The 23,755-nt window shown below is 52.3% G+C and overlaps 8 protein-coding genes across 8 annotated transcripts; 3 read left to right on the top strand and 5 right to left on the bottom strand.

Moving 5' to 3' along the window:
* Positions 1 to 418: 418 nt before the first annotated feature.
* EJ05DRAFT_478276 (uncharacterized protein) lies at positions 419 to 958 on the bottom strand. The gene has a single exon (XM_033744423.1). It carries the CDS (start codon positions 779 to 781, stop codon positions 584 to 586), a length of 198 nt encoding a protein of 65 aa, XP_033598713.1. The 5' UTR covers positions 782 to 958; the 3' UTR covers positions 419 to 583.
* EJ05DRAFT_95681 (putative beta-glucosidase) lies at positions 613 to 2,721 on the bottom strand. Its single transcript, XM_033750095.1, has 2 exons — positions 2,710 to 2,721; positions 613 to 2,662 (listed from the first exon to the last, which is right to left on the bottom strand). The coding sequence occupies exon 2, from the start codon at positions 2,233 to 2,235 to the stop codon at positions 805 to 807; it is 1,431 nt and encodes a 476-aa protein (XP_033598712.1). The 5' UTR covers positions 2,236 to 2,662; positions 2,710 to 2,721; the 3' UTR covers positions 613 to 804.
* A 2,513-nt stretch (positions 2,722 to 5,234) lies between these two features.
* Positions 5,235 to 5,654, bottom strand: EJ05DRAFT_478274 (uncharacterized protein). The gene has a single exon (XM_033744422.1). It carries the CDS (start codon positions 5,629 to 5,631, stop codon positions 5,359 to 5,361), a length of 273 nt encoding a protein of 90 aa, XP_033598711.1. The 5' UTR covers positions 5,632 to 5,654; the 3' UTR covers positions 5,235 to 5,358.
* Positions 5,655 to 8,244: 2,590 nt separating this feature from the next.
* EJ05DRAFT_95635 (uncharacterized protein) lies at positions 8,245 to 8,967 on the top strand. The gene is made up of 2 exons (XM_033750094.1): positions 8,245 to 8,585; positions 8,679 to 8,967. The coding sequence occupies exons 1-2, from the start codon at positions 8,463 to 8,465 to the stop codon at positions 8,919 to 8,921; spliced, it is 366 nt and encodes a 121-aa protein (XP_033598710.1). The 5' UTR covers positions 8,245 to 8,462; the 3' UTR covers positions 8,922 to 8,967.
* Positions 8,968 to 15,290: 6,323 nt separating this feature from the next.
* On the bottom strand, positions 15,291 to 17,048 carry EJ05DRAFT_95540 (uncharacterized protein). Its single transcript, XM_033750093.1, has 2 exons — positions 16,617 to 17,048; positions 15,291 to 16,510 (listed from the first exon to the last, which is right to left on the bottom strand). The coding sequence occupies exons 1-2, from the start codon at positions 16,870 to 16,872 to the stop codon at positions 15,771 to 15,773; spliced, it is 996 nt and encodes a 331-aa protein (XP_033598709.1). The 5' UTR covers positions 16,873 to 17,048; the 3' UTR covers positions 15,291 to 15,770.
* Positions 17,049 to 18,977, top strand: EJ05DRAFT_95519 (uncharacterized protein). The gene is made up of 3 exons (XM_033750092.1): positions 17,049 to 17,375; positions 17,434 to 17,572; positions 17,633 to 18,977. The coding sequence occupies exons 1-3, from the start codon at positions 17,225 to 17,227 to the stop codon at positions 18,714 to 18,716; spliced, it is 1,374 nt and encodes a 457-aa protein (XP_033598708.1). The 5' UTR covers positions 17,049 to 17,224; the 3' UTR covers positions 18,717 to 18,977.
* Positions 18,781 to 21,080, bottom strand: EJ05DRAFT_478267 (DnaJ domain protein). Its single transcript, XM_033744421.1, has 5 exons — positions 20,582 to 21,080; positions 20,469 to 20,523; positions 19,359 to 20,415; positions 19,104 to 19,309; positions 18,781 to 19,038 (listed from the first exon to the last, which is right to left on the bottom strand). Exons 1-4 carry the CDS (start codon positions 20,823 to 20,825, stop codon positions 19,127 to 19,129), a joined length of 1,539 nt encoding a protein of 512 aa, XP_033598707.1. The 5' UTR covers positions 20,826 to 21,080; the 3' UTR covers positions 18,781 to 19,038; positions 19,104 to 19,126.
* A 1,503-nt stretch (positions 21,081 to 22,583) lies between these two features.
* On the top strand, positions 22,584 to 23,638 carry EJ05DRAFT_488040 (uncharacterized protein; the record flags this gene model as incomplete). The annotated part of the gene is made up of 2 exons (XM_033745663.1): positions 22,584 to 23,472; positions 23,634 to 23,638. 2 exons carry the CDS (start codon positions 22,584 to 22,586, stop codon positions 23,636 to 23,638), a joined length of 894 nt encoding a protein of 297 aa, XP_033598706.1.
* Between the last annotated feature and the right edge of the window lie 117 nt (positions 23,639 to 23,755).

Raw genomic sequence — 23,755 nt, 5'->3', positions numbered from 1 at the left:
GCGTCTCCGCATCCGTCAACCCTAAAAGACCACATCACATATACCCCTTCTCGCAGGCAGGTCATACAGAATCTTCCGCAAGCCCCGGCATGTACAACCAGACTAGCAGCACGGTGTTACACGACCGCGATGCTCGGCACAGGGATCATTTGCGGGGTTGAGATTTTCCCGTCCATACGCTATCTGAACAGTCTGTTCTGCTTGAGATGTAGTGCATCCGATATGCGCGGGCGCGCGCGATATATCCGCGTGTTATACGTTATCGTTGAAGGGACTTGGTTCTGGAAGATTTGGGTTACGGGTTCCCTATACGCCCATGGGTAGTCAGGTCTTAATCTGATGATTCTCCTTACAAGGTCCTTCAGGCTAAATGGGTTCTAACGGTCCAGCAGGTGGGCAGGGTGCATTGTCGAGATTTTGAGGCAAGGCAGGCTTTTGGAGTTTTGATTTCACATGTCTATTGCCGCGATGACGGTGTCAGTGTGCAGAGGACGAGAAAGACGATTTGGAACGCCATACATCCCCTTTTTTCACGGTTTGCTTCCCTACGTACCTGAGGTTTGAACCAAAATTGCTCCGAAGGTCATTCAATACTCATGTCTCCCTTCCTATCACCCTCCTCCTCCCCCACTCCCTCGTCCCGCGCCTCCCGGATCAAATGACCGAAATAGTCGCGCAAAAAGTACGCCGAGCGTTTCGGATACCGTGTCTTCTCCGCGCTCTCAAAGTCGACAAACGTGACCCCGAACCGATCCGTGAAGCCGGCCGCCCATTCTGGCATCAGGTCAGCACAACATTTCCACTTTATATCTTGCCTTCCCCCCGATTTTGGCGGCAAGGAGATTGAATGCACTCACCCCAATTATCCGTAAACGTCCACGCAAAGTAGCTGCGCACGTCGACGCCATCGTCGCGTACCGCCTCGGCAAGCTCCGTCAGATAGTCCCTGAAAAACTGCACGCGGAAGCTATCGTCCAGCACGCTCGTCTCCGGCGCTCCACTACCATCACTACATTCGCCCTGCGCCGTCGTACCGTTCTCGGTCATATAGATGGGCACCTTGTACCGCGCCCATATCCACCTCAACAGCGCGCGGAAGCCCCACGGACACGCGCGCAGCCACGCCGTATCAGTCTCCAGACCCCGACTCTCACCCGCTCTGTTCTGGTCACACTTTTCAATATTCCCGCTATGATCTGTGATGTCAGGTGGCTCGACGCGATGCCGCACATAGAAGGTTGTGTACGTGTTCATGCCGTAAAAGGCGGAGCTGCCGCGCACGAGCTGGCGCTCCTCGGGGGTGAAGTCCGGCAACCGGGCGCCGAGCTGGGCGCGCATGGAAGGCGGATATGCGACGGGGCCGGAGCCGTACAGCGGGTCGGCAAACCAGGCGATTTCGAACTCGAGTGCGCGCTGGGCGGCGGCGGTGTCGAGCGGGCAGGACGGGTCCCAGGGGGCGGAGTAGTCTCCGTGGAGGGTGATGGCGATGGAGCCGTGCTGGACCGGGGCGAAGGTGGAATTGTAGAGTAGGGCAGCGCGGGCATGGGTGACGAGCTGAGTGTGGGCGACGATGAAGGGCTCGGTGGAGGAGTCGCCGGCTGGGTTGCGGTCGCGGAAGGAGGAGCGGGAGGGCGCGTGGACGCCGGCAGCGTAGCCGGCGAGGGCGTAGACGCCTGGCTCGTTGTAGGTGATCCAGTGCGTGACGCGGTCGCCGAAGCGGGTGAAGCAGAGGGCGGCGTAGCGGAGGAAGTCTGGCGTGTAGGCGGCTTGGTTGAGCATGCCGCAATAGCGGTCTTCGAGGGCTTGGGGCATATCCCAGTGGAAGAGCGTGACAAAGGGCGTGATGCCATTCGCAAGGAGCTCGTCGATCAGGTTGTTGTAGTATTCGATGCCTTTTTCGTTGACGGGATCGTTGGCGCCGCCAAGGGGGATGATGCGGCTCCATGAAAGGCTGAAGCGGTATGCGTTCACGCCATAGCTCTTCAAGAGCTTGACGTCGTCCTTGTAGAGATGGTATGAGCGGACTGCATCGTCTGGAGTAGATTCATCCTTGACTCGAGACGGTGAGGCGTGCGCGAATGTGTCCCAGATGGATTCTCCCTTGCCATCAACGTTCCAAGCGCCTTCGACTTGGGAGGCCGCAGTTGCGTATCCGTAGAAGAAGTCGGAGCGCAGAGCCCCTTTTACGGCGGATTCGCGAGGTGAGTCAAACGAGAATGGTTCCGAGGAGGCCATTGTCGAGGAATGGTGGACTGGCACGATTGGCCGGAGCTGAAGTCAGTCAGCGTATAACGACAATCGCTGACGACCGACCGCGCAGCATTCACGACCTCAGATAGATCACAATAAAGTACACTGAGAGCTGACGAAGAACGCGGGGAACCCTTCACTGTATTATGTTTTGATAGGTGGAACATCTCGCGATCCCTGCTGCTGTAGCTGTAGCTGTCTGAACATCGTAACTTCCTCTCCTCCATCATACGTCGCACATGTGAATCGCATCAGATCGAACCTTTCCTCGACGAGAACAACACCAGCAACATCACTCCGGATATGAAGCTCGTGTGTTTACCCTTTCGGTTCGTCGGCTAGTTTATGTCTCCATTCGTGCTTTACGAATATAGCATCATGAATTGGCGAGGAATGTAGAATGCAGATACTCCTGCAGATGTCAGCATAGATCCGAATGGACGAAAGGTCTTTCAATACCATACTGTACATAAAGTCACAAGGACCCATATCCAGCCCACTACTCGCAGTATCCCGCAGTAATTCACTACTGATGAGATTCCATCTATCTCACCCCATGTCTCCAAGTCTCCAAGATTCTAAACCTCTAAGCTTCTAAGCCATAACAACACTCGATTCGTATCAGCGGCCTAGCATGTTGTACTCCAAAGCAGTGCCGTTCTCGACATCCGTACTTCCTTGCTTTCTTCTTTTCTTGCCGGCTGGGCGCGCAAGTAAGTACGTGATATCATTCGATATCCGAAACGGATGTTCACCCAGCCTCGTGGTAACTGGACGGCAGCGGTAGCGGCGCGAAAAGCGTGTAGACTGCATCCGACACACCTGCCTACCTGCCTGCCTGTCTGTCTATCTATCTGTCTGCACATGCAAGGGCAGGGTCAAAGTCCAGGTCAAGGACATGCACCCCTGTCTATACACAGCATCCCGCCACGAGCCACCATACCATGCGATGCCATGAGGACAGCACGTTGCCGTGTCTTACAATACCATGGAACCATATATATGTGCAGGTTATTGACAGGGCAGTTAAAGATAAGAATCCCCTAGTCCCTGCCTTCGCTCGTACATGCGGCGGTGTTTTGGAATTATTGCTGGTAGTGGTGTAGAATGAAGGCAACGGAAGAGAGCGGATTATTAAGACGAAGAAGAGGCAAGCAAGTAAGTAAGAAAGGCTGGAGGATGGACAGGCTAGCAACAAATCACGAATACATACATACAAGGACAGTAGTAAATTTAAGCGTCTTGGTGTTGTATATAGCAAATCACAAAGCGCAAGGCATGTCTTATACATCACTCAATCCATGAAAGAATCACAAACAACACAAAAACATACTTACCGCGCAACGACTCACTTGATTGAATCGCCAACAACACAACCACTTACTCAATCAAACCACCAACAACACGACACTGTACCTACCTACTTAAGTACCCAATGCTCAGCCCATATTCAGTGAGTGGTAAGACAGCGTCATAGACATGGCCATCCACAAGGCTGTCCTTGCCTTGCCTTATGCTACCTTATCCTACCTCCCCTTGCCTTATCCTATCTTATCCTACCTCCCCTCACCCATGCTGCCCATGCCAGCCCCTCGCATCCAAATCAACAAAGCACCCCCACCATCACATCACATCACATCACGAAGCCTGGTATATCCATGCGTGGCCCCTCCCCACAATCCACCAAAACATCATGCTGGATTCACATGCTCACATGCTCACATCCTTACAATTCTCAATCCTGCTGCCCCTCAATCCTTACGTGTCCCCGGCCCCTCCATCCCCGCAATACGTGCATGTATGCCCGCGTACCTCGACAAAACAAGGACAATACAAGAACAAAAACAAGACAAGAACACGAGCACGAAAAGATGACACGAGGCCAAGAGGAGAAGATGACACGAGATGGGTCAGTACCCATGCCCATGCTCATGCCAATACCCGTGCCCGTGCCCGTGTCCATGGCATTGACAGTGGCAGTGGCGGTGGCGGTGGCGGTGGCTTGTCCAATGCATCCATCCAATTCATTCATTTGGCTGGTAAGTCCAGAATCGGCAGCGGCGGAGGCGGATGCGCGCATATACCCGTTTTGGGTTGGTATAAGGTATACTGTGTGCAGGATGGAGGATACTGACTAGGGGACGGGGGACAGAGGATGCGGTGTACAGTATGGAGTATACTCTGTACAGCATTAAGGGTACCGTAGAAGTATACAGCAGATAGTATATAGCAGATAGTATATAGCAGATAGTATATAGCAGATAGTATATAGCAGATAGTATATAGCAGATAGTATATAGCAGACAGTATAGAGCAGACAGTATAGAGCAGACAGTATAGAGCAGACAGTATAGAGCAGACAGTATATAATATATAATATACAACGCACAGTATAAAACATACAGCTGACGACGACCAAACGCAATGGCGTGCGTGGGTGTGTTCTTGAAGGTGGTCGTAATGTAGACGTGGATGTGGACGTGGACGTGTTCGTAATGCGGGCGTGGGTGAGCCTGTAGGGATGAAGATAAGCATGGATTCGGATAATCATTGATATAGATTTATAGACATGGAGATTCAGCATAGATAGCAACCGGGCAGACGCGTGAGCAGAGCAGCGCGGGGTAACATGATAGAATATAATATAATATGATATAATAGCGACCAGGGCAGCTGGGATTATGTATGGCTGAGGGATGGACGAGGAATAGATGGATGACTGGATGGTGGAGTGAGGGTGCAGCGAGGGTGGAGTACAGATGTACCTGGCAGGGTGCAGCAGAAATTACGAATGCCAAAAGGGCAATGACTGCATTTGCATGTTGCATTACATGAGGTACTGGACGCATGATGACTGGCAGCTGGATAGATGTGTGGATGTAGGGATGTATGGATGGCGAAGTGCATTTGCAGCAGCAATAGAGCCGCGCAACCAGCTACTGAAATAGCAGTAAGTGCATAGACAGTAAATAGCAGCCGCCAAAAATCCCCACTCACGCATCGCTGCGGCACAGTTCGACCGAAACCACGATCCGTCCATCCATATATATCCACGCAGCGGCTACAGAAACAAACACAATCCCAGCATAACACAGCCATTATTTTCGTTTACTTTGGTTGTATCAGTTGGCTGCGGCTATGCTTCTTCCAAAGGACAGGACAGGGCAGGGATAAAGTGTCTTGGCAGTTGGAGAGAAGCGCCGCCCTAATGCGAGGGGTTATGATGATGAGCATGCTGCATGACGAGCATGAGACTGCGTGGTGGTGCGTGGATGGTACAGTATACGATTGCTGGGGGTTTGTGTGGTGTACGGGTGCAGGGGATGTGTAATGCATGAGGTAGGGATACGGGGGCGTGGATGGTTGCATGGGAACGAGCATGGTAGATAGGCAAAGAAAGAAGCATGGCATACAAGCATGCCATATTATCACAATAAACCTCGATCACAGCACCCAAGCAAAAGTGAAAAAAAAGTAAAGAAAATCGGTAAATCAATTCAGGGTATATATATAATCTAACATCAGATCCACCAACCTCTCCCGTGAGTGCCCTTGAGGCTCATCGTCATCGTCCCCTAGCCTAGGTATAGAAAAACCATTTCAATAAAACAATCACCCGAGTTGCGCCAGTGAAAATGCATTACATGCCGAACACTGTGTGTTGGCGATCTTCTTGAGTCCATAACGGTAAGGGGGACGAGGGTGGGAAAAGCGCTGGGATATTACAATGGTGTTTTGTTGTTGGTTTGTTGTTTGTTGTACAAGGGTGTGTTGTGTGCGTGTATGTGTATTGATGTTGTTTGTATGTGTATGTGTATGTGTATGAGAATACAGCGAGAGAGGCCGATCCTGCGGGTCTTTCGGAAGGGTAATGTGGTCGTCGTCATGAAAGGTGTCGTTGCTGTTGGTATAGGTAGGTGTGGGAGGTAGAGCGCAGCAAGCAAGCAAGTAGCCTCAGGCCGCCAAACGTGGTACGTGCACACGCCGTAATAGCAAATAGCGCTACATTAAGTTTGATTGAACGCGCGCACGGAAGACCCGATGAGGCAGCGCGAACGATGAAAAGAGCCCATTACTCGCAACTGCTGCACCTGACGTTCGCGAGTCGTAGAGCATTGGAAGGCTGCTAGAACGTTTTTAAGCTTTTCGAACGTTTGATGGACGGGCGCGCTATGAGAGTTTTGCCATGTGGTGTCTGTTTTCGAGTCGCATAGGTAGGCATGCTGGGAGCGAGGCGTGGGTGAGTGCTGATTCGTGCACTACCATATGCGTGGCTTGGTTCGAAAGCTTGTTGCTTGATTTGGATCTCGATACGATTTTGTTGCTGTTATGCTGCTGTTTTGCGCGGATTGGAGGATTGGATGGGTGTGAGAATAGGCTTTTATCGATTCATGTTGCTTTTTTGGTTTGTCTTTGGTAAAAGGCGTGGTGGTTGATGAAGAGTAGAGGCCACTTTGGTGTATCCGGGTCTAAGTAGTCGTATAACTGTAGGAGTGACTTGGAGATGGCCGATAGAGGGAGATGATGTAGTGGTTGTAGATCAGGTTTGGTTGGCGTATGTGTGTATGTAGTATTGTATGCCAGGCCCTACTTTGGGATTGCTGGTAGAGGCCTTGTTGGCGGAGGGCCTGGAGGAGGCGGCAGTTGAGATACGGACATTGTAGACATCATGTTTATGTGAAGAAGCTGGTTGACTGACAGTGTGTGTCGAGAGTCGTACTGTTAAGTAGCAAAGAGGACTGTGTAATAGAGTCGTGGCCGAATTGGTCGTTGGATATCGAGCAGAATACGTGTCAGCAGAGGGGAGCGGCTTGGGGGTATTTATGTAGGGAGATTCGGAGAAGAAAGTGAGTTGAGAAAGGAAATAGTTTAGTTAGCCAGGGCTTGGTGGAACTGCAGAACATGTCATACACAGTCATCCAGGCTCGGATCGTGAGAAGTGCAGACAGGGGAGAGGGGGAGGGGGGGCCCCCCCTGGTCTGCGTTGAGGTGTGAGGTGAGTGAGCAGACAGAGCGGGGCGGCGTTGAGTTACAGTACGTACGCAGACGCAGACGCACAGGTACAGGCACAGACAGGCACAAGCACAGGCACAAGCACATACGTACACACGCACACACACGCAGGCAGGCAAAAGGCAGACGTGGAAAAGGAGAAAGGAGAGATTGATGGCTTGGGGCTTGCCGGTGGAGCGCAAGGGAGGGAGGGATGTGACAAGGCTGGCGGCAGAGGCAGAGAGAAGCAGAGGCAGCTTGTCCCTGGGCGGTGCATGCGCCGAACGCCCATCGCCCATCCATCGCCCGTCACCGTCACCGTCGCCGTCACCGTTCCAGCATATATGTGTGTGTGTATGTGTGTGTATGTGTGTGTGCGCATCCTGATAATTCCTCCATCATTCACCCCCCACCCCCGTTTCATCTCCGCCCGCGGTGGTCGGCTGATTTGTTTGGGCGGCCTGCGACAACACCGAGCATACACACCCTCCCTCCCCCCTGGTTTCCTCTCAGCTCTGTTCTGGCCGGGGTCTTAGCTTTCCAGCGTCAAAAATAACCATGACCACCTGAACTGAAATGTGTGTTTGAATGATGATGATGATGCTAGCGCTCTCCGATCATCGCAATCGGCCATCTCTCCAGACTCCAGGAGCCGGTACTTGGGTCGGAACATCCAGGTGTGGATGCTATGGCTTGCTGTTGGGGGGTTGGGTGGTATTAACAGTCCTGTGGTTCATAACTCTCCGTACATCCAGACAGATAGTAGTCCCCATTCTCATGTGAGAGTATGGGAGAGCCAGGCCAGACGGCCAAAAAAAATCCGATATACCGCAGCGGTAAAACACAGCAGGAACAGGAAACCAGAAACATGAGACTTGACAGGCTGTGGCGGTGAGGGACACATACACACACACACACACCACAAAGCTGGCACTGCTGGCACGCTGGCACGCAAGGCACGCTTCGTTCCTTGTTGTTTTTTGACGCCGGCGTCCGCCACACCTACTTACTACCACTACTCCTCCTGACTACTAACCTCTAATTACTACTACTGCTAACTCATTTGGAGATACACTGTAACCTAGCTAAGAATACCTAGGCACTTACCCGCAAGGCTAGCGCCCATTCCATTTCTGGGGCGTACGTTGACGCGTCGTCAAGGACGGGCCAGGAACAAGAAATGATCGGCCCATTTGCTCGCGAAACGAGCGCTGTCGCACATGGCCCATCCCTGTGCTGGGAATCCCAATACGATTATGATGAGTATGATTATGGGTATGATTATGATTCACAGAATGAAAAGAAAAAAAAAAGACAAGGAAAAAGGAAAGGAAAACATAATGGTAAGATTCCTCCTCCCCCTGCTAATCCCCATCCCCATCCCCGTCCCCAACAACAACAAAAATGCTAAAATTGTCTGTGGGACTGCGGTCAAGCAAGCGCCGAAAAAGAATAAGGGAAAAAGTCTATCTTTGTCCTGGTCCTCCCTGGATAGGGCGTGTGTGTGCGAGCGCGCGGCTAAGAAGCACCCAAGAACATCCTTTCGGGCATCAGATTGCCCAAAGCGTGCGCTTGATCTGTTCTGCAACCTAATGACCGTTTTTTCTTGTGTTGCGGCGTGCGTCGGTGTGAGTGTGGCAAATGGGCACCTAATTTCCCCTTTCCTTTCTGCGCGATAGAGAGAGTCAACACGTCCCCCTTGGCACCGACCAACGGGAATAGGTTGGGAGAAGCAAGCCTGAAACTTTCTAGCTGTCTATCGTCTAATTAATTAATCAACAAGTCGCGCCCCGTCCGTCCGGCATGTCTTCTGCCGCCGTTCGAGAAGCGCTTCCATTTCATTCCAGCCATCCGTCCATTCATCCCTTCCGGAGACGCGCACGCCCGGCTGGTTACAGATCAGGACAGAGCGGGACCCCTTTTGTGCGCGCTGGTCAAACGTAGCGGCATTCCAGACGAGGTTAGTTACTTGGAGACGAGATGAGACGAGACGACATGCTGCGACGCAACGTGCGACACGAACAGGAGTTCGCCTGTTAGACCTCGTGATGCAGGTAGACCGACACACAGACAACGGACACGGCGTTTTTGCCACGCTCCATGCAATGGCATCACGAGACTGATTACTACACATAATGCAAAACAAGGAGCGCGAGGAGACATGACGTCTGGCGAAACAGTAGCAATATCAGTACCAGTTCCAATTGATAGATAGCAATATTAACAATTATTAATAGACAAAATGATAACCGCCATGTCCCGATCGGTGTGTCCGCCGCGACAAGCAAGGGAGATGCCTGGCCTGGCAAAGAAGGGTCTACCTACTGAGTCATAAATCGGTTTGCATCATTGAGGAGTAGTCCCACAATGAGATACATAGATACATCCAGCCAACAGGGCGAGACTGGTGTCAAATTGCCATGTGCGTGTCGACGACGCTAGGACCCCAAAGCAAGGACACGCGCCTCGGCCTCTTTGCTGCCCATGCGTGCATTTCTCTGGAGATTTGATGAAGAGAGACACGCCTAGAGATAGAGGGAGAGAGGGAGAAAGCCAAGCCACGCGATGACTTTGCTAATTAATACTAATAAAGTTGTCGGTACCGTACTCTGTACAGTGTAATGTAGTGTCGCCCAACGCAACGCTTCTGGCACTGACTGCTCACTGGCATCTCTGGCGCATCTGGCGCAGACCGTACAGACTACTATGAACGGGCGACATTCGAGGGGGCTCAGCGTAGACAGACTGGGATGGAAAATGACACGATCATCCCACGGCATGGACCACCAGCTAATCAAAAGGATCAGATATCAACACGAATTAGATATTTGTCAGTCCTGTCAGTCGCTCGTCAGCACGCGCGCGTGACGAGAACACAAGACAAGAAAGGGAAAAAAAAGAAAAAAAAAGTTATATTATGACATGGCGGAGTGCAGGGTGGCGGTGTGAACTGTGGCGCTCGATGGACACGTGGGAAAAATCTTCTGACCAGGGGCAGGCTGCATTGTTGCTTGGCTGGATTTTGTTGGCTTGGGGTTGGATGCATAGGTATCCATTCTCCAAGTAATTAATTAACTAATGAGTCCAGAGATGATTAGTCTGATGTCGTTGAACTATATTAGCCGAAACAGGGTAGTTTGATAGAGAGAGAGCCTCGGAGACAGGTACCATGTGCTTGTGATTGGCTGCTGAGGGATTACAGTATACACACACCCCCGGTCGTCTTCTACGTCTGTTTTCCTGCCGCTGCTCCGGCTGTCTGTCTCGAAGCTTGCTTCGTATTGTCGCGATGGCGAGAGAGAGCAAAGCTGATGTCTATCCATCTATCCTGCTCAGCTTGCGTCATCGTGTCGTGAGTTGCGGCCATTCATCATGATCATGCGCGCCTAGGTATCCCACATGGCATGACCTGATCTACTACTCACCTCAGCTGGCGTGGGTACACGAACTGTTCTCTCCAGAGATCCACACCCGTCCTATCCATACACACACGCTGCTGTGATACCAAGGTACAGCCATTCGCATTCGTACCTGACTACCTGCTGCACGCGTCATCTGAGGGTATTCAGCCGATCCACCAGCTTGCATGTCCTCTCTTCCCCCTGGTCCTGGTCCCCTTCCTGGTCCTGGTGCTCGTCGATCAGATCATGCAACATCAATCACAAATACTTGTTACTACGCAGTCCCTGGTCTGGTTCATGACCACACATTTCTTGGCCTCTATCGCTATACATATTCTCCGACTGAGCAGTGAGTCGCGTCAAACAGCATCGTCTCAGTGAGTGGAGTTGTAGGCCGATTATGGGGGCAGATAGATGACAGATAGAGGACAGATATCATATCCGCGCTCTGCCATTGGGGACAAACAGTGCCATAGCGCTCGTGTAAATTCCATATTCCGGCTAGCAATTCAACTATCTACCATAGAGATACAGTGCACGTTAGACTCGGCGTCGGTCGAGCTGAGGGTCCGTCCGGGGTACAGAATATCTCGCAGGATTATCACGCAGTTGCTCACTATAATCTATATAAAAGCGGTACCAGCTCTGGTTAGTGGTTCAAGCAACTGTAATAATAGGGCCGATTCTGCTCGAGCTTACCTCTCTCTACAGCAGTCACCGTACCTGACCTGATTCCGTACCTGGCATTATTAGGCCTCACACCTGAACTATAGTTCTCGACCCTGCCGACTCTCCGCAGATCTGCGGTCTTGTTGTTGTAATTGTAATATCAGTTGATCTCAACATACGTGCACAAATGCACCTTCACCTACATGGCCATTCACGAGCTACCAGACACACCCGGGATGTATGTATCTATCTGCAACACCATCTGTATCAATCTGCCTTTCTGGTGATCTGGTCGGAGCGCAAACCCGGAACGACGCGCCACCGCCTGTTATCGAGATAGCGAACAAAGAAAACACCCTGGCTAGTCCATCGAGATTTCTGCTGGTCGACCCCAGGTTGGGCAGACTGGCATACCGTTGCGCGAAATGAGCGCTTTGCACTACTCGGCATTGCACCGCATGGCATGGCATGGCATGACATCTGCATAACATTGCATATGCTCTCACCGGCCACAGTCACGGCCACAGTCACGCACCGCCCAGTCATCCGTCCTGCATCTGCGTCTGCGTCTGCTTCTTCTCCGCCTATCGTTCGCTCAATGTTCGCGGGGACACGCAGACGTAGATAGGCTATAGCTACGGCCGCTTGGATATGCCTGTGCCAATCCTCCGACATCTCGATCTCAACACCACCACCATTTCCCTCCGAATCTTGACTCACCTGTTTTCAAGGCCCAGCTCTGGCTCCGGCTCCAGCTCCAGACCAGCGCCCTCTGATGCTATCGTATGATCTTCTCGTCAGCCACCATATCGCGTTTGCTTTTGCTTTTGCATCTGATCGGACACATCATGCCCCTTTGCCAGTCCTCCCCCTCCCCTCCCCTTCCCCTTCCCCATCCCCCGCAATCCCTGTCGCGCGTCCGCGGTCTTGCGATCTGAGCTTGAAGCCTTGAACTGTCCGCGCCATTTTTACGAACTGCCGCTCACCAGATAGATAGCAACTCTCAGGCTTGCAGGTCTTGCAGGTCTTGCAGTCTTGCATAGACAGGCCACACTCGCGTCGGTCCGGTCAGCCAGAACCAGACCGTGCTTGTTATCTGTCCATGTACCTGTCTGACCATCTATCAACTATCTATCACCTATCATCCATCATCCAATCCCCCTCCCCAAAACACATGCCACATCCGGCCCAACGCAGAGAATGACATGCCATCATCCACCAGCCGTGCGAGCATCAGTGTCGGTGAAGAGCGTCAGCAACGAGCGGGATATATATCTGCAAATGTATAGTAGTCATCGTACAGACAATGATTGACACGGTCAAGTCTGCAGTCCTGCCAGGGTAAAGCACACCTCACCGGAAATGCACGCAAACGCATCACCATCATGAATCTATCATCAGTTCATGACCAGGAACGGGCCAGGAACAGAAACAGTATTAGCGGCAGGAACACCCGCAGCCTGCAGCACGCTAACCTCCTGGGCTCAAGCTGCCTGCTTATGTAACATTGCAGTTCGCGCACTTCCAATGCAGCATGCAGTTCACTGTAGCTAAGTGATCGTCGCCCGTCTAATCCATGATCCACTCCACACAACTTACTCACTCACGCAGCAGACATATACACACATTACGCACGTACAAACTTGACAGGACGGTGCCTGACATGAGATACTACTGACCGCTGACCGGACGTGACGAGACTCACAGCTCGCAGCTCGCAGCTCCAACCCGCACACGCATCCCACACGTCGTTTTCAGCCCTCGTACATAATCAGTCAGTCAGACACAGCAAAACAAAGCAAGCAAACAAAAAGCAAGCAGAACCCAAGTATACGGATAGACATAATCCACAGTGGCGCTTGTAGCCTTGTCAGCGGGTCGTTCCAGCTCGCCTCCACTCCTCAGAGCCCGCCAGGCTGTCTGCCTCTGCCTCCTCTTCTCCCCCCTCACCAATACTCAAGCCACGCAACGCCATGCCTGGACCCAGCCCAGCCCAGCCCAAAACTGGCCGAGGCGAGATTCCAGCATGCATGCTGAATAGGGCTGGCTGTTGACCGGTATCGTATATTTCATGTTGTGTTATGCACAAGACCCACCAGCCAGCCAGCCAGCTAGCTAGTATGCCAGACGAGTGATGTGCACCACCATACGGGGAATGCAGGAACGCCATCTGCCTGTCCGCGGCCGGAACCTTGTTGGCTAGGTCATCGTATCTCGTTGCTGCTGGTGGAGCTCGCTTATCAAAGAGTGGAGAGAAGGAGTGGGAGGGGGTTTATCAAGTCCCACAGTCAGATGGGGGGAGGTGAGTAGATGCCAGTGGTAGCGAGGGCAGGGAAAATCCGACTTGAGGCTGATGATGGTACGCGTGTTCGTGTGTGTGGGTGATCGGAGAATTACTCATGTCCGACAGGCCAACAATCCCCATTCCAAACTTTCTGTTGATGGCCACGATAGCATATACCCAGCTCGGCCGATGAGGCTCTGCCTGACACTGACACTGACAAGTGCACAAGCGAAGCGTCAGAGATCATGACAAGAGTCAGTATCGTTACGTGTAAAAACAGGAGGCTCTGCGGAACCGCCAGCCCGTCCCAGCGCATCAGACGGACGCAGCCTCTGACACTGTATGCAAGGCGCGTCGCATCTTGAATGAACAATTAATGTCTACGCGCGTAAACATCGATACTCAACTTTCCTCTGTCGGCCTTTTCTCGCGCCCGACCCTCCATCTCCTTTTCGCATCCACCCATAGACAATTCCAAAGAGTCAGTCAGGGCAAGGAGATGGCACGCGCACGCTCTTCTGCTGCTTTTGCTATATGCTATACGCGATTTACGTTTCGTCTTGCTATTTGCATTATCCGTATCCAGCTTAGCCACGGGGATCACCCGTCCCGTCTACCTGCCCACCAAAGTATATCTCTTCAATCGATCGGTCGATGATGATTACAATATCCAAAAGAGACATAGGACACACACACACCCACGAAGCGAGGCTGACTGACATCAGAAGGTGTCCTCGGTACCACCTCTCTCCCATATCCAATATGATTCACTCAGGTGCGAATCACGACTATGCACTAATTAGTCTTTCAAAATTCCCCATGAGGTACGACTCCCGAGCTACTACTTCACCCTTCTAACATCCGTCCCATGGATCGTTTCAGAAAGACCCTGGCTGGGACAATTCGTCGCCCCAAATCATCGTGAGGTGACCAATAGCCCCCCGGCGAGCCAGCCTTAACTACTACTGTATCCACAATCGATCGCGTAAGGCGTGCAAGGCTGCTAGTGTACCAGATTTGCGACAAAGACCCGCTTTTTTCCCCAGATCGATCCCCTATGCTGGGCTCTCTCTGCCTCTCTCTCTTTCTCTCTCTCTCTATGTCTCTATCTGTCTCTATCTCTGTCTCTGTTACCCGACCTGCTGGCCTGAACCATTCATCGTTTGCGTCCAGGTCCTCCACATTTCTCACTCTCGATCCCTTAGCCTTATCCATCACTTAACCTTATCCTCCATCCTTGTCCTGGTCCTTGTCTTCCTCTTCCACACCCGTCGCCCCACCACACATGTGACCCCTTCCCTCTACTCCCCTAAAGACAAAAAAAAGACCATGACAATTATATTATTCAAGGAAAATAAACGTCCCCCTCGAATCAAGAATCACCATCCCAAGGGGAGATGTCCGACTGTCCGACCGACGGACCGACTGTATGAATCTCTCCGTCCGCGGAGCGTCGTCGTAGTAGACCAGACTAGACAGACTACAGTTACACACCTGTCGAGTATCGTACGATCTTGTCTACGCGCGCGTCTTGTGAACCATGGTTTGCGGTCCTCGGGGCTGGGGGCTGGGAGCGCTGCTCTGGCCGTTGTGGCTGCTGTGACCGTTGTGGTTGTGGCTGTTGTGGTAGTGGCTGCCACTGTGGCGGCTGCTGTGGCTAACGGGACAAAAGCCGTTGTTGGTAGAGACTAGATTCGGGAGGTAGGTAGATAGATTTGTTGGTAGAGTGGGTAAAATGAGTGGGTAGGTTTGTCTGCTTGTCTGTCTGTCTGTCCGGTCGGTTGGTTGGTCGGGACCGGATGTTTGCCGCTCCGATGCCGCGGAGGTGAGGTTTGTTGGGATGCGGATTGGCGATTGGCCTTGTGCCTTGTGCCTGGTGCCTTGTGTGTATCGTATCTCGGTGCTGGGTGTGGCTGTAGTGCGTTGTTGATGGGTAGTTCCGACGAGATTGGGGGGTTGTTGGATTGGATTGTAGATCTTGGATCTTGGATCTTGGGCTGAGAGGAGGGGAGGGGAGGGGAGGGGGAGTGGTGTTCTTGTGATGGAGCTTTGCCATGTCTGCGTGGGATAGTGTAGTGTAGGGCAGAGTATGGCAGAGTGCAAAGACCTCGGCAGCAGCAGCAGCTTCATACAATCCATAATCCAATCATCCAATCATCCAATCATCCATCCATTCAGTCATCCTCATCCTCATCATCCAAATCCTTGGCCGCCGCCTGCGTACTCACCCAATTTTCGAGCATCTGCTGACTCGATGCTATCCCTACACTTGCACCAGCACTACCAGCACTACCACTCGCCGTCCTTCCTGTTGCTGCTGCTGCTCCTCCTCCTGTCTTCCCAGCTGGTCCGCTGCGCTTGACGACGAGGCAAAGGATGCGTCCGTAGATGCTGAAGCCGTCGTAGCGCGTTGCCGAGACGAGTTTTTTCTTGTCGTCTTCGTCGTCGGCATTGTCGTTGTCCTTGTCCCCTGTTGATTTGTCTTTTCTCTTCTGCTTCGACGATGTAGAAGCCGCCCCTTCAACAGCCTCGTCTTCCTCGGCGCTGGAGTCTACGACGAAAAGCGCATCGCCATCGTCTGTCGTGTCGCGCGTCCTCCTCCTCTTCCTCTTCCGGTTTGCATCTCTCGCCGCAGTATCATTATCGGGTATCGCATCTAGCCCTCCTTCATCCTCATCCTCGTCTTCTTCCTCTCTCCTGAGCCCCGGCACAGACACATCCGCACCCGAAAGATCAACCGGCCTATCCCTCGATCCCGCGGCATCTGCATCAGCGCCAGCCAACCAACCGGTCAGCTTCCCAGTATTACTAGTCAAACGCGACGGCGGGTTCGACGCGTATGTCTTCTGCGTCGTGAGGAGGGTGTGGCGCGTTGATGACGAAGGCGCGGTTAGGAAGAGGGATACTTCGAAGTCTTCTGTAGTTTTAGAGTGTATGGGTTAGCGTCTTTGCTGGTTCATGATTTCGAATACCGATATTTATATTTAGATAAAGAGTTCGGAAATGCAAAAGTTTCGCACCTCCCGAGACAACATCCTTGACACCGCCCTTTTTGCCCTTTGGTTTTCCAGACTTTGTACCACTGCCACTACGGCGCTCGTTTTCCTCGCGCAGTTTGGGCAGGACGAGGGGTTGGATAGCGGCGATGATGCGTGCGAGAGCTGAGTTGTTGTTGCTGAGGAGCCAGGATTCGCTGTGGGCGGGATTGTCGAGGTAGATGCGCACTTCGAGGACGGAGTACTTTGTGATGCGCAGGTATCGCCGGATTGGGGCCATTGAGGGTTGTTGGCGTGGTAGTGTTGTGGTAGTGGTAGTGGGTGATGGTGATGTCGATGATGTTATGGGGTGGAGCGGAGCGGGAGGCGGGAGCTTGGACCCTGGCGCCGGAAGATCTTCGTCATGAGTGACATGGGAGAAATTTAGGTGTGAGGCTGCTGCATTTACTACTCCAACACCGACCTACCGTTTCATTTGACTCCTCAGTCTCTATGATCAAGATTATATGATTCAGACGAAGTTTCGACGATAACCCAACTCCATTGCGGCCCAAGCGACTGCTCGCAAGATTCACCTCAGAGCAGCACCTCCGAACCTCCGCACTCCATCCCGCCGTCCCCTATCAGATATAATGGTGCTCGAGCTACACGTCTGGGGACCAGCTTTCGGACTCCCCTCAATTGACGCAGAGTGCATAGCTACCGCAGCTTTCTTGAATTGTACCCTGACAGATGAAGACTGGACGATATCAGCCGCGCACGATCCGGCTTCAAGTCCGACAAGTAAGAGCCGCGAGGAACACACTTCATATAGCCACGCACAAAACTGATCGTCGTACAGAAAGCTTTCCGGCGCTCAAGGATGGCGATCAATGGATAGGCGGCTACCACGCAATCGTTCGGCATATCAGGAAGCAACCGCGCCCGTCATCGCGACTTGACGAGGCTCTTGATGCTCAGCAAGAAGCCGACACCATAGCGTACGTCCTGACAATCCATCACAGTAACGCATTTTCATACATCCATTGACACCAACTCAGCTTTTCTGCCCTCCTCGAGCGCCATGCCCTCCCCCTCATCGACATAGCCCTCTACACATCCTACGAGAACTACTCCTCCACCACCCGTCCCGCATACACACGCATCCTCCCATGGCACAGCAACTACTCCATCCCCCCATCCCGCCGCTCCGCCGCCCGCTCACGCACCGCCCATCTCGGCCTCCGCTCCCTTGACGTCGACACAACCCACGACAGCCTCGATACAGGCCACACCACCATCTCCACGCCGTCCGCCCGCTTCGAAGCCGAGAAGCGCGCCGCGACCGCATCCCTCCAGCAAACCCCCAAACCCGCCTTCTGGAATCGCAACCGCACCACCCTCAACCAAGCCTTACTCACCTCCAAATTCAAGCTCGACGCCCTCACGAAATCGCTCCTCGACCCCCTCTCCGACGTCCTCGCCGAAAAGCCATACCTCCTCACCACCTCCCTTCCCACATCCCTCGACTGTCTTGCCCTCGCATACCTCTCCCTCCTCCTCTTTCCGCCCGTCCCTCAAGCTTTCGTCGCCGATACCATGAAGACACAATACCCACGCTTAGCCGCCTATACTACCCGTCTCCGTGCCTCGCTACTGGGCGGTGATGTCGACGTTGCCGCTGTACTCGCACTTAATGACGGCGTTCCCCCGAATACAGACGACGTCCGCCGTGCCCGCGCGTGGAAGATGCTGCAGCTGCCCTGGGTCCCTGCGCCCACGGCCTCGTTTGGCGCTGGCGTGTATAGCGTCGCGGGACAGGTGCTTGCGCAGCTGCCGTTTGCGGGTAGGTACCTGAACAGCACAGAGATTGTGCATGCGGACGCGGATATGGTCCCGGATTCGTCGCGTGGAAGTAACAGCATGCTTGCCGAGAATATATTCCACGTCTCCGCGGGTGTCCTGGCGGCTGTTGTCGCAGGCACGACGTATCTTGCATTTGGACATGCGCAGCAGCGGACGGATAATTTGATTTTTGAGCGCCAGAATGGGCGGAGACGAGGGGGTGTCGCTAGTGGTGGGCTCGGGGATGCAGGGGACTTTCTGAATACTGCATTGGGAGGGGGATATGGGTTGAGATATTAAGCTCATTGGGGAGGCTTGTGTAAGGATAGCGCCATGCGACGTAAGGTTGTTTTGAAAATTAAAATGGTTGACTGATGGATAGACATAGTCCCCATCTTTATAAGAAATCTAGATTGAAATCTGTGACTGATCGACTGACTACGCACGCTATAACGCTGTTGCTCTATTCATTTCCAAGCAATGGCACTCACATGAAAACAAGGGAGACAAGGAGGCGAAAGACAAGGAAAGAGAGCCCCCTCCCTCGAAGAAAAAATTCAATGGCGATTTCATAGCCCAGTAGAAAGTATATGCTCGAACATGGGCGTAGTTGTGGGGATATCTATATATAAAAACGGGTTGGTTGAATGGAGCTTTGGGGGAGGAAAGGAGTGTATGTATATGTACCTTTATGCCTTGTTTCTCGAAGCCTACGCTGCCGCCGGTGTAGTATTAGCCTTCTCATCGGCGTGAGCGTGGTGACCAAATGGGTTGTGCTTCTTGTCCTTCTTGTCCTCCTTCTTGTCCTTCTTTGCCTCCTTTTTACGCGCCGACTCGGCCATGAGCTCCTCGAACGCCATGAAGTCTCCCTGCTCCTCGGGGTCGCGCTCGGCCTGTTAAAGTGCTGTTAGTTTTGATTTGTGAAGAAGGCGAAGACCATACCTTTGCGAACATCGGCCCAATGAGCATGAGAGCCTCGGCGCGCTCGACTCGCTTCTCGAGCTTGACTGCCTTGTCGTTGAGCACCTTGTCGCACACGTCGCGGAGCACGCTCTGGATCTCCATCTTGCTGCCTTTCCATGCCGCTGTGAGGATGAGGCCTGTGATTTTTTTCTCGTGCTCGGCTTTCTTTTCATCTGTCCATTCGGCGCCGCCAGCCTCTTCAAGCTTGGCCATCTCTTCGATCGCGAGCGATGCATCTATTGCCGTAGACATGGTCCCAAACGTCTCCTTGACAAGCGTGCCCTTGTCCTTTAATCTGCTGAAGAATCCGCCAATCCCGAGGAACTTTTGCGACTTCAGGAATGCGGACGCTTTCGAGGTATAAGTCGTTCCGATCGCATGCAGAATCTCGATACCGAAACTTTCCATCTTCAGATTCTCAATCTCCAGGCGGGTCTTCTCCGTGAATGCTTTTGTGACATCCTTGCCCTTGTCTGTCTCAGTCCAGACGCTGACTCGATCGACGAGCTTCTTGGCCAGGTCATCTACACGCTCCTCGCGGATGCGCTTGCGCTCCATCTCGTATGCCATAAGCTCTTCGCGCTGCTCCTTGGTGAGACCGCGTTTTCGCTCCTTCGCGCGGAGCTCTTTCTCTTTCTCCGTCATGCCGGCGGCATCAAGTCTTGCCTCCTCCTCGGATCGATCCATAATCGCAGGCCTTATGGGCAACGCGCCATGCTGGGGAGTGCTCGCGCCAGATCTGCTGGGTACGGCCTGTGGCTCTGGAGCTAGACCAGCACTTTTTGGTGTAGATCCAGCTGTTTGTGGGGCAGTAGGAGGCACGATGGGCTCCGTCTCTGATACGGATGGTGGAGGAGGGGCAGCGCTCGATCCTGTTGTCGACCCAGCGGGTGTGGCAGTAGAGTCTCCAGTACTGGACTCTCCGGTTTCTGCGGTCTTTACTTCACCAGCAGGCGCCTCTCCCGCTTCTTCCATCTCCCGCATCTGAATTTCCATGGTCTTTGTGAGGTCCTTCATGAGAGAGATCTCGCCAATCCTATGGCAGATGGGTCAAAAAGACTGTAACAAGTCACATCGGGCACTCCATACCAGTCATTAAAAGCCTCTCCTCCGAATATCATGCCGAAGAACTCTGACGGGTCCTCTATAGTCCTGTATCAGCAATACAATCCAGCACCCTGATGCTCGGACCACAAACTTACCGAACCCACTATGAGGCACCGCGCCTTCTTTCCCGAACTTGTCATATTGCTTCCTCAAGTTGTCATCGCTAAGGACCTGATATGCCTCGCCGATCTGCTGGAACTTGACGTGGGCCGTCTCGTCGCCGGGGTTCTTGTCGGGATGGAGCTTGATCGCGAGTTTGCGGTACGCTTTCTTGATCTCGAGCTCGGTTGCGGTCGGTTGAACCCCGAGCGCATCATAGTATGCTGTATCGACTACCATGGTGGTATAGATTGAAAAATGGCGAAGACGTTGTTGTTGGCGGCGGGGTTGAACGCGAAGGAATTATTTGCGTTCGAGCCTAACGACGCTGCTGTTGCCCGGCGCCACCGCGTGGCTGAGGCGCATGACGTCGACCGACGCGACGCTTCATCTTAGATGATTTTCCCCCCTTAATTAATGCCAAGTTCCACCCACAAGGATAAGTTTGGTTTGTTTTGGTTTTCATATCGTGCAGATCTCCGTCACTTCAGGGTGGCTAGGTGTTAGGATTTTCGCCAAATCAAAAAAAGCTGACCTTGCAGTCTTGAAGAGCTCGGCTGTCCGATTCAACATAAAGTCTCCACCTAGCCAGATCTAAGCCTTTTCCACTGGCCTGGCATACCTTCTCGGGATCGCGAGAATTTTCACCTTGTCGCTCTCTACTACATCCGAAGATAGGTGATAGATTGACATTATGGTCCTGGCTATGTACAGCTCATACTTAAAACCTATAGCATACCGGAAGTGTACTCTACCGACTTAGTCTCACTATAATTGAAGAATGCCGAAGCTGGGCGCCTGATCATCCTGGCTGTTAGGAGATGAGTCTATTTGTAGTACTATGAAAGCTACTATACATCGATGTCCTTCGAGACGGCTCCCACCGACGATGTAGAGACCAATTTCGATGGCGCTCGACTCGCATTCGTCACAGTCACTAGTTCCTCTGAATGTCACCACCAGGCAGACACTCTGAAGACTCAGATGAGTGGTTTTCACGCATGATAGAATACATAGCAGGCATGAATTTAATACCAGGAGGTGAATTGAGTAAAGGGCATGCATTATAAGTGTAAGAAACCCAGGAGCCCGCAGGCTGCCCCCGACATGGAGATTCAGCAAGGGCTATCCCTCATTGCCTCTACCACGATCGACAACAGAGTAGCAGCAGAGAGTGTGACCTCCTTCGCGAAAGACTTATGAGCCGCGAACGCCTTCATGAGAAAGGCTACAGTCGATGGCCGAGTACTAGCATCTACGACAACCCTACGGACGTGAACACGATAGGTCTATTGCGAAGCATGAGGAGATATGCGTAAAACTGCCTACGCGAGCATGATACTCGTCGTCATCGTATGAGAGATCAGGCTCCTTATTATTTCCTATTGTCCAGAGTAAGTCGTCGCATTATATTTTGACACGCCATTGATGACAAAGAGCATGTCGTAGTGTGTTTATACAGGTCCAGCCAATAATCCGCGCTGAATCGCGAATCGAGGCCGAATCCGGCAAGCATTTCCTAAGATCCTATGAAAACTCTTCGGTTTTGTAGAACCTGTCGAACTCATCCATGGATTGGTTTGTTCGCAATCGGCAGGTACAGCCGAGATCCTTCCTTGCCCCTCGTTTTGTATACCATTGCAGCATACTCATACAACATCATCTGAATTATTCTGTGACAATAGCCAGTCTTCGATGTGTTTATCCAGTCTTCTGTGTTTGCTCGGTGCAAAGATGAGTGGGTATAAATATACTCCTTTGGCTTCTGTGCATCACATCAGGCTGCTCCGAATCATTCCCAGACGGCCGTGCGACATTGCTGTGCTTCCTATACAATGTATCCTCAAGCCCTTTACGTTCAACAAACCAAAGGATCTTTTCTGGAAGCTTGAGTACCGTGCTCTATCTTATACATGGGGCCCACCAGACCCCATCCATGAGATCCTCATAAACGGCCGAAAGACCACCGTGCGAGAAAATCTTTACCATTTCCTCCAGATGGCAGAGAACAGGGACTATGGATACCTGTGGATCGATCAGCTTTGTATTGATCAGGGCAACGTCTCGGAGCGAAGTCAGCAGGTGGAGATGATGGAGCACATATACTCCCAGGCCAGCGAAATCTTGATCTGGCTCGGTGAAATCAAAAGTGAAACTAAGCCAGTGCACGGCTGTCATCCAGAATGGAATACCTGTCGTACATTCATGAGAGTGCTGAATGTCCGGTATGATGAATTGAGCAGTGTTATAGCGTCGATAAGAAAAATGACTGTGCAAGATTCTCCCGATCAACTCTTTGTCCAAGAAGTCACGCAAGAAATTACATCCGGGAACAGCAATTTCTCAGACCATCATACAGTTTCAAAAGATGATCCGGGAGGCGAATGCGGGTTATCATGTGTTTTGGTCCACGCCAAGCCAGAGGACCAAGCCCTCACACTGTTCCTCTCATCACTCACACATATATCTGAAAGACCCTACTGGAGTCGCCTGTGGATAATCCAAGAGATATTCCTAGCACCTACCGGTTCTCTTATCACAGTTCTATGGGGTGACCATTGTGCCAAATGGCCGATGCTATGTGATATGGTCAGTCTTGTCCAACTGCTTGACGAGGACCTCCGTCCGTATGGCTTCAAGCTAGGGAGGTCAGGCTGTCACCTTGAGACTCTTGCCACGATGTACATGGAGAATAGACGCTCACAGCGTACACCCTGGGACAAATGGTCATTCCACAAAGCTCTACAGATAGTGGCAGGTAATGCGTTCCAGTGTGCCGACGCAAGGGACCGATTTTATGGCCTCCAAGGTATCGTACGGGACGATGAACGCGTGCCAGTAGACTATAGTCTTACGATTGAGGAGGCCTTTGTCAAGTACTTCCCAGGTATTGCCGCGCGGCATGTGTGGGAGAAGGAATTCACCGGGCAATGCGAATTGAAAGCTTCAGGGAAACATATGGATGAGAAGAGGATTCGCGAGGAGACGTCCAAATTCACCTTTGACTCTTTCCTCTCGATGAAAGGCGATTGGCCTGATCCTGGTCAGCTTAGCCGTGCGAAACTTGACGAAATCGTTGATGCCTGTCTCGTATCTCTGAGAATTGCCGTCGAGCAACATCCCGAACAGCCCCTATAAAAGGCCAACTTGTTGCGTCTAGGGCTACGAGG

This window comes from Pseudovirgaria hyperparasitica (genome assembly GCF_010093815.1).
Source record: "Pseudovirgaria hyperparasitica strain CBS 121739 unplaced genomic scaffold EJ05scaffold_12, whole genome shotgun sequence".
In the NCBI taxonomy this organism is placed as follows: domain Eukaryota; kingdom Fungi; phylum Ascomycota; class Dothideomycetes; order Acrospermales; family Acrospermaceae; genus Pseudovirgaria; species Pseudovirgaria hyperparasitica.
This window is presented reverse-complemented; position numbering and strand designations above follow the sequence as displayed.

Bases quoted from the DNA above. Each gene is read 5' to 3' on its own strand.
- EJ05DRAFT_478276 (XM_033744423.1), bottom strand. From the start codon at position 781: ATGCCAGAATGGGCGGCCGGCTTCACGGATCGGTTCGGGGTCACGTTT.
- EJ05DRAFT_95681 (XM_033750095.1), bottom strand. From the start codon at position 2,235: ATGGCCTCCTCGGAACCATTCTCGTTTGACTCACCTCGCGAATCCGCC.
- EJ05DRAFT_478274 (XM_033744422.1), bottom strand. From the start codon at position 5,631: ATGCTCGTTCCCATGCAACCATCCACGCCCCCGTATCCCTACCTCATG.
- EJ05DRAFT_95635 (XM_033750094.1), top strand. From the start codon at position 8,463: ATGGCCCATCCCTGTGCTGGGAATCCCAATACGATTATGATGAGTATG. The intron at 8,586-8,678 runs GTAAGATTCCTC...ACTGCGGTCAAG, and splicing joins AAGGAAAGGAAAACATAATG to CAAGCGCCGAAAAAGAATAA.
- EJ05DRAFT_95540 (XM_033750093.1), bottom strand. From the start codon at position 16,872: ATGGCCCCAATCCGGCGATACCTGCGCATCACAAAGTACTCCGTCCTC. The intron at 16,511-16,616 runs GTGCGAAACTTT...AAACTACAGAAG, and splicing joins CAAGGATGTTGTCTCGGGAG to ACTTCGAAGTATCCCTCTTC.
- EJ05DRAFT_95519 (XM_033750092.1), top strand. From the start codon at position 17,225: ATGGTGCTCGAGCTACACGTCTGGGGACCAGCTTTCGGACTCCCCTCA. The intron at 17,376-17,433 runs GTAAGAGCCGCG...ATCGTCGTACAG, and splicing joins TCCGGCTTCAAGTCCGACAA to AAAGCTTTCCGGCGCTCAAG. The intron at 17,573-17,632 runs GTACGTCCTGAC...ACACCAACTCAG, and splicing joins CAAGAAGCCGACACCATAGC to CTTTTCTGCCCTCCTCGAGC.
- EJ05DRAFT_478267 (XM_033744421.1), bottom strand. From the start codon at position 20,825: ATGGTAGTCGATACAGCATACTATGATGCGCTCGGGGTTCAACCGACC. The intron at 20,524-20,581 runs GTAAGTTTGTGG...ACAGGACTATAG, and splicing joins GGTGCCTCATAGTGGGTTCG to AGGACCCGTCAGAGTTCTTC. The intron at 19,310-19,358 runs GTATGGTCTTCG...GCACTTTAACAG, and splicing joins TTGGGCCGATGTTCGCAAAG to GCCGAGCGCGACCCCGAGGA.